Here is a 12382-nt window from a genome sequence, read left to right as displayed (position 1 = left end):
CTGAGATAATTAACTATGCTTCTTATTCTCACATTAAGTAGGAAGTTTTGGTTGCTATTGGATTAAGGTGAATACATCCTAATGTTTAGGTCTGCAATTCCAAAACCTACTACATTTCCGCTCCCTCACTATCGCCTCGATTATGTTATATTGGCATTCACTTCTGCTTTTTATCACAATACAAATCACTTTTATAATATCCTTCTTCCATTTTCTACTGATAAATAATCTGACCGAGATTGAAAAATGTTTTCTTTCTTTAGTTTCTTCCAAATATCTCACTGCACATAAATACATAAGTGGAATTATATTAACATTCAAGCCTACATCCGATACAATCAATACAAAATTAAGTCAGCATCCTGGGGAGATATCCAGCAAATGGTCTGCTGCTTGAATTACCATAACATGTTAAAATTTATGCTAAATATCATGTCAGGTGGCTTGAGGTAAGTCCAGCCTTAACTAAACTTGGCAAAATGATGTAGTCTGAGGTGAAAACAACTGTTGTGGAAAATGTGGTGTAATGTAAAAGAATAGCTCTCAAGCCGTCTGCAGTAAAAAAATAGGCATGAAAAATAATCAATTAACCATGTAAACTCTCCGACCCTCTGCAGGATGCTCTTCTTCACCGACTATGGGAACGTCGCCAAGGTCGAGCGCTGCAACATGGATGGCACCAACCGGACCCGGCTGGTGGATTATAAGATTGAGCAGCCCACAGCTGTGGCACTGGATGTGATCAAGAAACTTGTGTACTGGGCAGATGCCTACCTGGATTACATCGACGTGGTGGATTATCATGGCAAGAACAGGCATACTATAATCCACGGTAGCCAAGTGAGTGTCTCATTTCACTGCTCTTGTCTTTCCAGGAACTTTAATCATAAGCACCCTTTGTAGACAAATTATCCGCACTGTCTCCCGCTTCGTTTGAGAGACTCAAATTATGACACAAGAGGGGATTTCTTGGTTAATTTTCTAATTTAGGTTACTGTGCTCTATCACAGTATGACAGGTGGTATATTCACTGCTTGTTGCTTGTAATTTACTCCTCAATTTCACTGAAAAAGTCTTTTGAATAGAAAGTAGGTGGGTTAATAAATTGAAGGAGCTGAATAACATGCAAGGCTGTCTTCAAAATGGGCATATCAATATTCCCTCTCTTGTAGTACACGTTTTAGGCCTTTCAGATTACTTTTTTTTTCTTTTTAAATCCATTAAAATACCATTTCAACTGACTTGGGTTCCTTTCATGAAGGAAGAGTAACATGCATATCGAGTACCTTATTGTGTATGCAGGTGTTCTTTGCAGGATTTCCTCTCATTCATTTGCTTTGTGACCTCATTAGATGGAGCATTTCCATATTGTTGTATCTGCATTACAAATGTCACGCAGTGCAGTTCAGTCTTCTCCATGTACTGTGTGTCATCTCCAATGCTGCTCACTGGCATTGAATCACAATGAACTAATAAGCTTACTCTAATGCATAGCATAGTTATCTTATTTTTTGTAAATTTTTAAGGGGCTCGTTCTCTCGTTTGAGACTGTTTGTCTTGTATTCAATTTTGATTCCTTCAACTTGCTTCCACAAGTAAAAGTCAAAATTCAAATATTATGATTGCTGAAAGAACGTGAATTAATTCTATAATAATCACTTGTGATATTGTCATTGTAGCCCAGACTTAAAGAGATAATTTGCAGAAGACATTCTTTGCATTTCTCTCAGAGTTATGAAGCCTAGTACATATTGTGTAAATTTAGTCGTCTTAATCACCTCTGTCACCGTGCAAAGCAGATTTTATGAACTTGGTTAGGGCAGTAAGTTTGACTGCACAAATGTTGCTCTCCCCTGAATCAGAGCTGATGAACGTATCGCCCTTTCATCAGTGCATTCAGGAAGTAAATAAACACATTGAATAAAGAATTAAGCAGTTGTTTGTGTTGCAGTTATGTGCAAGGAAATAGCTCAATATGGAAATAGACCAGCAGTCTACATCCTGCAAACTGTTGTTTTGGTGCAGTGTTGGTGTTGCTTTAATCATCATACACGTAGCTACTATCATATTAGCCTGTGGTCGGGTTAGGGTAAGAACTGCTCTTACTACAACACATAAATCCAGAGAATTTTAACCCATGGTAACCCATGAGCCACATTTCCACCATCCTTTCTGTTTCCACTCCTTTGAGGAGAGTCACGCTGTGTTTGAAATACAATGTGTGAGGCTGCTTGAAATAAAAAAAAAAACATGTAAAAGTAGGAGTGCTGAGGCCAGACTCCTTAGGGAGAGATGGTTCAGTGGTCTGTTAGTTATTTATTTATTTATTCTGATGCATGTTTCTTGGTGCCCCTGATGTTAAGGTCTAGGCCAGTGAGCTCAGGTGTACTTCCTGTGAGCACTACTCATCCAGCCATGTCGCTTTGTGTGGGTGTCAGCCTGCTAAATGTAGCATGGAGACAGTCAGGGCCGAGTAACCTCCCAGTGGAGTTAAACTTTGGCTCGTAGTACGGGCAGCTTCACCACCACCACCCATCACACCTCTTGCATGAGACATGTTAATGCATCATTCATATATTTAAAGTTGTTTCCTTTTCATATTCTGACTGTGGTTTTCTTTTTTGAAGACCCAGATTGATGTAACAAATAAAGCACCATGAGTCTTTCTTGTTTTTCAGGTGTCGTACATTTATGCATTAGCTGTGTTTGAGGACTACCTCTATGCTATCCACTCTGACCCCTCCGAAGGCAGTTCTGCAGAGCTGCTGCAGATGCAAAGGTTCAACATCACAGCAGAGAGCAGGACGCTCGCTAGCTTGGGGAATTCTAGAGGACTTCGTGTTTACCACAAACTCGTTCAGCCCAAAGGTAGGGAACGTGTTCTATATCAGAAAACGTGCAAGTAGCTACCCACCGTTTATGACTCACAAAGTGAGGTTTGTAATAGATCAGAGTAAGGATGCCTCACTGGTTTCTAATGGTTTTCTTTTTCTCTTCACAGTCAAGAGTCACGCATGTGAAATAGATTCATATGGAAACCCTGGTGGATGTTCTCACATGTGTCTCCTGAGCGGCAGCTACAAGTCCAGAACGTGCCGCTGTCGCACCGGTTACAGGCTGAGCTTTGATGGAAAATCCTGTAAAAGTTAGTACCAGTTTTGTTTGGCATCTAAACAGATGCATCAATGTGTGTTTTAATACATTAGTGCAATATTATACATTTTCCAGAAAAAAGAAAAAAAAACAAACAAAGCAGTGATGCTTCATGTTTACCCTAGAACAGGTACATGAACTGAAACATAATATTTTATCTCCCAGTTGCAGGGAGGGCAATGCTTTTGAAGTCAGTTTTGTAGTCATAAATTAATTTAATTTCAGATTGGTATTGAATGAAATAGGTAAAGCTTAACTCACTCAGTGGGTTGCTAAAGTTGGTGGTAGGCAATGAGGTGTTTAAGAAATGTTTTTTAAGAAACTTCTCACCCATTTGACAGCCCCTGTACTTTCAGGCAGAAGTGCCAAAAAAATTAAGCTTAAAGAAATAGCTTGATGCAAATGGAAGTTTGTTTGGTTTTTTTTTCTCAGTGCTTTACTCAGTCTCCAGTATTCACCTCAGCCATCGGCTTCTCCCTGAACCTCTGTTTCAGAAAGCATATCAATTGCGACATCAATCTGTGACTGCCAATTCAGTTGGCATTCCTTTCAACTCTGTCACTGCAAGAACATTTCTAATCTGCTCCTCTGTACAAACACTGCCTGATTTCTCTTCAAGGAAACATACGACATCATGTAAATTCTGCAGAAATTAACACTAACAAGGCAGGTTTCCACATATTGTTCTTGCTCTCAAAACCCCCTCAGTGATGGCAGAGGATTACCAGTTATTGTTGAGTTGACAGTGTTGCTTTTCTGATCAATGCTTCAATTTTAAGCCAGGGTGACCAGTGATGCACTTTTACCCTAAAGTCCTGATTCAAATCATTAAATTAACCATAACTATCTACTTGGTGTGTAAAATAAGAAAATTTTTTCATCAGGACTCTTTTTCCTATATGTGTTGTACAATTAATGTCAAAATGTTAATATTTGATACATTCTTAAACAGGACATGGCTTTTTGTCTTAGTAGTGCAACATGAATTTTAAGTCATTCCAGCAATCAGGAGGTATGCAACTACTTGTCATTCTGAAAGCATTTCAAATATTCATTAAATTTTAAATATTAATGTGTTTTAGGTTTTACAAATTATTGTAACATGCTTCATTTCAGCTCCCCAGGGATCGAGACTCCAGCGATAAGACTAACGATCCTAAGAGACTTTTATTGCCAATGTATTCTGGTTGTACTTAACATAAATGTTGACTCATTTCCTAAAAGGATGCGTTGCACTCTTTTTCATATTGTCATGTGCAAGTAAAGTTGTGCCTCTAATGAAGGCTGTCGAGAGAAAAGGGTGAAGGATGATAGCTGGTGAACACAGAACAATTTGAAAGTAGTGTTTCTCTATTGACCTGTCCAAGACTGATTGATTATTGTCATAATGAGATTTTAAGTTTGCCTGCATTTGTTGGATGGACTGATCAATGGCTGGACATTGTATAGTTGACAATAAAAGCATGGGATCGAATTGATGACACAATTTGAGGGCCCACCACATTTCGATCTGTGTAGCGAAGCATCGGGAGGCTTTCCATGGCACTTTTGATTTATTCCCCGCTCAAAGATGTTCTGATGACACCAGCTATCTCTTTCTTGCTCACGCTTTCCATCTCCCTGAGCATAATGAGATTTGGTGTTAAATGGTCGTCCTTCTTCATACAGCAGTCACAGTGGGGCTTGATATCTGGGTCTCTTGCTAGGCTTAATTGTCTCCTGGGTAGTTTGTCTCTCCTTCACAAAATGATAAATTGAAGTAAGGCTTGTGTGGTCCTCACCCCCAGAATCCAAGTCTCTTGGGTAGGGGCTTAGAGCGTGGATAGGTCTGCTTCTCTCAATGGAAGCCCTCCTTCATTCCTCCTCTTGTCTCTCTGGAGTATCCCAAAGGGTTCGAGAACATGCAGTCCCCTGAGCGGCTGGCGGGCCGCCGAGGAGCTGCCTCAGCTTTCTGGGCCTTTATGTTTGCCTTTCTACCCAGACACCATGCTATTTAGATCAGAAACAGTGTTCACAGTCGAAGTAAGTGTTGCAATTGTCTGTGTGCACAAGCACATTCCTTCTGTTACTCTCAAGGCTGAGGTGCTGGAACGTGATTGAGGGGGGAGAGTATAGTCGTTGGCACTGATTACTGGCTCCATTAAGGTGAATGGATGGCCCAGACTCTGGCAAACATATAAGAACAATGTGCCCAGTAAAAGGGGTTTAATGCTGGGATCAGCACTGATGAATTAGACCAATTAATTGACAATAAACAGTAAAAAGGCATTTGTCCTTTCTTTGCTTCATAGAGCCAAAAAACGATTTCTTCCTGTTCTACGGTAAGGGGCGCCCGGGGGTCATCCGGGGACTGGATATGAACATCAAGTCCAGCGATGAGCACATGGAGCCAATTGAGGACCTGGTAAATCCTCGTGCCATCGACTACCATGCAGAACTAGGACACATCTACTTTGCTGACACCACGAGCTTTCTTATTGGACGTCAGAAAATAGATGGAAACGGGCGTGAGACAATCCTCAAAGATGGTATGTCCCTTTTCTTTGAACTATTTTCCACATTTCCTTAAAATCGATTTGTTGCAGTTTTCCAGATCTTTATTTAGTGAAAATCATGCTCTGTTTATGCTCATGTAATGTACTTGTAACAAACTGAATGCAATCCAAATGGACCTTTCTATTAAAAAAAAAAGTGTATCTTTTCCTAATCTAGCCAAAGACTAGTTTGTGTAGACATACACTTTGTATAACCTAGTCATGTATATATGTATATATATATATAGAGCTAGAGAAATTACAAATAGAAATATTGAAAACATCAGAAGCCTCAGCCATGTTAAAATGTGCTTATTCATAATTATTATTTCAACTGCAGAACTCGACAACGTTGAAGGAATCTCTGTGGATTGGATTGGAAATAACTTGTATTGGACCAACGACGGATACAGGAAGACGATCAGCGTTGCCAGGCTGGAGAGAGCCTCACAAACCAGGAAGACTCTGTTAGAAGGAAATATGTCACACCCCCGAGCCATCGTGGTTGATCCTCTTAACAGGTCAGGAAAAGGAAAACTGCCACTTTCAAGCAGTTGAGGATTTCTATCATGTATTTCTTGGCTAGAGGTACATGTGTGGGTAAGAATGTATTAGATACAGGAAGACTGGATGGGAAAGGTTAAAAAAAACTAACAAAAGAAAAAAAGCTAATGTTTTGTCTATGGGTGTGTCTAAGTTAATGTTAACCTGATCCTTGTATTGCAGATTCAGTCTCTGACATTTTGGCTGTGTAAGCCTGTGTTGCCCATGGAAAACATGCCACTCAAACTATATGACATATTTGTGCATTCAAATAAGTTTTAAATGCCAGATTTCAGGCACTATTAACGTTGTTGCTGAACTGCATAACGAATGGCGTGCAATATTACTATAACTTTATGGATGAGCTGTTCCAGCATAAATATACTCTGATTGATAATCACGTCAAGATAATTTCAGACAGGCATAGTAGAATTATGAGGTGCATAGTTCGACTATATCATGATGTGAAAAATAGGAGGACATCTGGTGTTTTCTGTGAACATCCCCCCTCACATTGTCCCCCCCCTTCTTCTTATTGAAAGGAGATGGTGGCTCATCTCATTCCAAGAACCACTCCTACTAGCTATTTAACTGAAATTATCCAGTTTCATAGCAAATTCTGTGTAGTTCTCACAGATCAACAATTCGGTATTTCGCAGCAAATTAATATAGTGAGGACTCCCACAGCCGGAACTGTAATTAACATATACAGTTGATGCTGCAACTCAAATTCATTGAGTGTCTTAAGGATCTTAAGGATTAACACTTTAAGGCTTAAATCGTATTAACACTCACCAAATCCATAACAGTCAGAGATTAGTTGTCAAGCCTCGGGGGACTGTTCCAAACGTTTTGCTATACACAGCTATTTTATTGCTGGAGGCAAATGCACCAGACCAAACATCAAAACTTATTTATTCTCAGTTTGATTTTTTCTTTATGTCCCAAAGTCTCTGACATTTACCAATACCTTTAAGATCCAAATAGTCTGCCATTTAGCTTTGTTGTTGGAGTTGGCTTTATCTTAACCTTGAAACTAATGTCAACATTAGTATACAAAGCACAGATGATGTGTCAAAGCAGTGTGGGGTGTACTGGATGTGACTGACCTTTATCACAATGATAAGAACGCGATGATTTTCAAACATCAAGCTAATGTCCTTGTCGTGTTTAAAACAGATAATGTGACAGGATGCTGCTTTTGAGGGCTGGAATGAGGGATTCAGAACAAAAAAATATAATTCAAAACAGTTGATCTGGCACTGTTCCTTCACAAGAGTTTAGCTGGTGACTTTAATTGGCCATTAAGTATAATTCTCTGTGTGTGATGTTGTTATTTTGTCAATGTGTGCTGTGTGATGGACTGAGAAAAAGAGCCCAAAAATAAACAAACAAAAATATTGAACAAATTTGAGAGCAACATTTAGCCTTTCCACTGTGTCAGATACAGCTGCAGTGTTTGAGTTGGCAAAAAGTCTTGCCAGTTTTTTGTATAAAGATTAATAAGTTTTGCCCTCCCAACCCTCCCACTGACACCTCTAATGACTAGAAGAGCTAGCTTTGGGCTTCAGCGAGAGCATTCAGCCTGAACCCGACAGTCCTTTTGATCTCTATCTGCTCTGCTGGAGGGGTCTCTTCAGGTGAAAAAGAAGCACCTCTCCAACAGATTTCTTGACGGCAATCCCATGACTTTATTTTCTGCTCTGTTTGCTACTTCCAGTCTGTGTTGACATGATAAGGACCAACAGTGTCAACTTAAAAGTGTCACACCTCTCTATTTTGCTACATTAGGATTCACCATAACTACACATATCAACTGCGGCTAGCTGTTGATAGTCTAATGTCTTCTTTCAAAAACACACATTTTATGCAGGGACTCACGCACAACCTCTAAAGATATTGCTTCAAATAAATAACTGATCTGCACAGTAAGATTATTTGGATTTTCTATTTGACTTACTTTCTATTCATTTTGCATGTCTCTGTTTTATTCCCTGCCAACAGCCATCAAACCCAAATATATTCAGATTGCAGCACCAAAGATTGAAAAATATCAGAAACGCAGCCATATTCTCACCTCTGTTTTGATATTCCCAAAATGATTAATGAGTTATTGACTCTTCAATCCAAACGGCAAAGAAAGCATTGATGATATCAAATGTTACACTCAGTCTTGGTTAAATTCAGCTGAAAGAGCTTTAAAGCCATTGTATTATGACACTGTGAATCCATGCTGTCCATCTGAGACTGTGTGTTCATGTGGGTGCTTCCAAACATGGAGCGAATGAGGTTTGAATAATTCATGAGGTCATAAAGATGACTTGGAGACAGTGAGCCACTTCATTCACCTACATATCCCATTCTGTTTCATCGTCCTTTAGCCAGCCCTCAGCCATTGATGAGAAACAGGGGGGGCATGGCTCAGTCAGCAACTCTCAAGTAGAGCAAATCCCCTGAGCATGACTACTTTATAAGAGATTGCGTCAAATCGTTGACCCAATCGTACTTTAGACAGCCCCAAAAGCTTCAGTTTAGTCTTACACAAGATGCTCAGAAAACTTATTTTTCTTTTTTTTTTGGGAGGGGGGGGGGGGGGGGTTATGAGATATCTACATTGGCTATGGCGTGAAGTCAAGCAGCACTTTAACTTGATAAGCATGAATAGTTTCTTTGATGATGATGCACTCTCTTCCGACCGCCCCGCTGTCAAACAATGACTGTCTGATTGTCTGGTTGTGCATGTGGGGAATCGGGGTGCCAGTTTATTCCATCTCAGTAGAGAGCACTCTTTCCTACGTGATGTTACCAGATCCCTGATGGAGTACTCGTACGGTACGTGTTTGTCAGCACAGGCTGTGTTGTCTATGATGTTCTCCGTGTGACTCAGAGCCGCATGTGTGAGATTTCAGTATGGAAACGGCGCTTGCGTCTTCCCAAGGGCATCCAGAACAAAACTCACAACACACATTTTACTGTGATATGAAGTAGATCATTTTGAAAGGAGCTTGCAGAAACATGCTGTCACATGTGTATTGATTGATAAGAAATCAAAGTAGCAGAAGGCTGGTGGAGAGAGCAGCGAGCGCAACCATTTAACATCAGCGTGTCATGGAGTGAGGGCGGAGATGAATGATGGGCAGGCAACCAGAACGAACTGCCTCGGCTTCAGCTTGTGATTTGATCAGTGTGACTTTAGAGCAGGTGACGATCTACTGATGTGACCACATGACAGGCAAGACCCATCTAAACTGGGACAATGACTCACTTTACTCCACTTGTGCAGGAATCTCTGTGTCCGAGTATTTGTGCTTGAAGCATGCGTGTCTGTGTGTGACAGCTGGATGTACTGGACGGACTGGGAGGAGGATGAAGTGAACGACAGCATAGGGCGGATAGAAAAGGCCTGGATGGATGGATCCAACCGACGTATTTTCGTCACCTCCAACATGCTGTGGCCCAACGGGCTCACACTGGACCACAGCAGCAGCACAATGTACTGGTGCGACGCCTACTATGATCACATTGAGAAGATTCACCTGAACGGGACAGGAAGGAAGGTATGTTTGGACATGTGAAATCATACACAGCAGATACGTTGGCCAGGTATCCAATTGGTCACTAATTCGCTTGGGAAATTTCTCAGTTCACGCTTTCACCAAATAAATTGCAATATACTGTTTGTGTAAACTATAATGCAACCCTTGGAAGCCTCCAGAGGGAATGATTCTCCTCCAGTGACCTGCTAAAAGGAAAGGTCATTGTGATGACGCAGTCACCTTGACTCCTTCCCCAGGGGCAACAACTAATTCAAATAGGCCATTCTGGCTCTTCTTTGCAAATCTGTTTGCATTGAGAGGCTTAAGGGTACAACTACTGTGAGATACATATTTCATAACAATTTGGTGAAGGCATTTTTCACAATTGTACTGAAACAGTCACATTTCATTGAGCCAAAAATATTCTATAATCCTCAAAATCCTTCCGATTTTACTAAACTAGGCTTTTTGTATTGCGTATTTCAAAAACGAAGGAGACAAACTTGTATCTCAGAATAAAGTTATGATATAATCTGAATTTGTCTGTGACTTTTACAGTCTTCAGTCCTTGAAATGTCTACCAATGTAAATGTACTATTTTAGTATCTTACATTATAGATTCAACCATGTTTTGTTATTTGTTTTTTTTCTTCATTACAGATAATTTTGGTCAATATGTGCAACCTGAACATGGTGAAAAATATTGAAAAATGTAAATCAGTGTTACAGTGTTTAAAATTCTAAAAACTAGTGACACGTTTCAAAACTTACTGTTTTGTTGTTTATTTTTTACTACTTTGCCAAAAAGGATCAGTTTCAAATATATACATTATTTACACTAAAAGCCACATTGTCAAACAAGTAATGTTTAAAAAAAAAAAAACATTAGCATAATACTGTGAATATAAATAAGAAGGCATGAGCTAGTTAACGATTTATTTCTAATTATGTATAATTCAACAGTCAAACCTTATTTCCAACATTTTAGCAGATATGTTTGAGAAGCAGAGACCTGATTGAAATAGACTCTTCCCACAACAAATGCCAACAAGACATCCCTTAATTCTCAACTGCGCCTGCCGACAGTAGTTGTACAGGCATATTAAGCTAATGAATTATTTGCGAAAGCTATTTAATCAATGCCAAGTTTCTAGCAAACATTATTATAAGCAGACAGCCCTGCGCGAGCAAATTTGTGGAAAGAAATTGAATCACATTCATCATATACCGTGATCAAATAATTTCCCAGCCTGTATTCAAGCAGCTCAAACCCTGTTTGAGATGATTGATTTTCGTTGTTTGCTGATGTTTTCCGTAGCCCTCCTAATCTTTTGATTATGCCGCGTGTTTGCCTCATGTTGCAGGTGGTGTACAGCGGGAAAGAGCTGAACCATCCATTCGGAATTTCTCATTATCGCAATTTCATCTTTTGGACGGAGTACATGAACGCTTCGGTTTTCCAGCTGGACTTGTCCACAGGCGATGTCACTCTGCTGCGGAGTGAGAGACCACCTCTATTTGGCCTGCGCGTCTACGACGCACAGAGTCAGCAAGGTTGGCTGCTTTCCCTTTTATTCAGTCCTTATCCAGAGCCACTGAACCCTGGCTTCCCTAACAGGAAGAGTGGCTGTTTTGCAGTGGAAATACAACCTCTCTGTGCTGTGTGTCCACACATTTGTATTTCCTATAACCCCTTCCTTTAATGGACAGCACTTTAGATGATATATACACCAGAGAATTACGTATATTCTCCTCATATTCCTTGCTGTAAACCAGTGCATTGATCAGCATTGGCAGCCTGCAAATCTCTTGGGGTTCAGCTATATGAAGCAAAATACAATGACCAAGATTTGCTCAGTTTTGTAAGAAATGATGATGGATTCATGCTGAAAGCAGCAGATAGAAAAAGCCTTGCATATAGCTGTCAGTGGAGAACATTGCAGGTCCTCACAGGAGCTGGTTCTTTTCTCATTCCTCTCTGTGATAATCTATGAAATATTCAATCGCAAGGAACAGCATAACACTATTCAGAAGTAAATCTAAGAATCATGATACTTTTGCTCTAATTTTAGTGCAGAGTACCTGTTCAAAATGTGGATTCCCGAAGTAATTAACTTTCAAACCAGAACACCAAATTGTATATTTTGACTCAAAAAGTGATTTGCCATGCATAAGATTCCAGTGAATGGCTCGCTTGTGGATGCACATGCACAGGATTTGCTGGACATTTCTGCATTGTTTGTGTCACCGAATAGATTAATTGGCTGTCCAGTATTTTCTGAGTATTACTGATTGGCTTTCACAAAACCAGGACCGTTATCTCATTGGTTCAGGCGCTGCTTTTGTGCTCCAGGCGGAATAAAAGTGACAAAGGTGTCGCACATCTTAACTTTATACGTGACTTTTTTTTCCCCCCTGCTGAGAGTGTGAGCTTTGTCCAGGAAAGACAAATTATCCCTCTAAGAGTGATAAAAATGTCAAATGTCTTTCACCCACAGTGTTGCTTGACATGTTGAAAGACGAAGTAGTGCACGCTGAAATGCCTTTCTAATCCCGCAAATGTGTTTTGTACCAATAAAATTAAATAATTCTGCAGATAAAATATAACTTCTGACC

At 40.0% G+C, this 12382-nt stretch overlaps 1 protein-coding gene across 1 annotated transcript in view; it reads left to right on the top strand.

Moving 5' to 3' along the window:
* The window catches only part of lrp1bb (low density lipoprotein receptor-related protein 1Bb), a 292776-nt gene that overhangs the window by 145973 nt on the left and 134421 nt on the right, over positions 1-12382 (top strand). The window contains exons 8-14 of the mRNA XM_080497951.1: positions 618-840; positions 2679-2868; positions 3002-3145; positions 5445-5681; positions 6028-6208; positions 9568-9787; positions 11131-11320. Coding sequence (XP_080354077.1) covers positions 618-840; positions 2679-2868; positions 3002-3145; positions 5445-5681; positions 6028-6208; positions 9568-9787; positions 11131-11320 — 1385 coding nt within the window. The remainder of the gene's footprint in view (positions 1-617; positions 841-2678; positions 2869-3001; positions 3146-5444; positions 5682-6027; positions 6209-9567; positions 9788-11130; positions 11321-12382) is intronic.

Source organism: Blennius ocellaris, assembly GCF_963422515.1.
Source record: "Blennius ocellaris genome assembly, chromosome: 6".
NCBI lineage: Eukaryota > Metazoa > Chordata > Actinopteri > Blenniiformes > Blenniidae > Blennius > Blennius ocellaris.
Note: the sequence above shows the minus strand (reverse complement) of the source record. Positions and strands in the feature narration are given on the sequence as shown.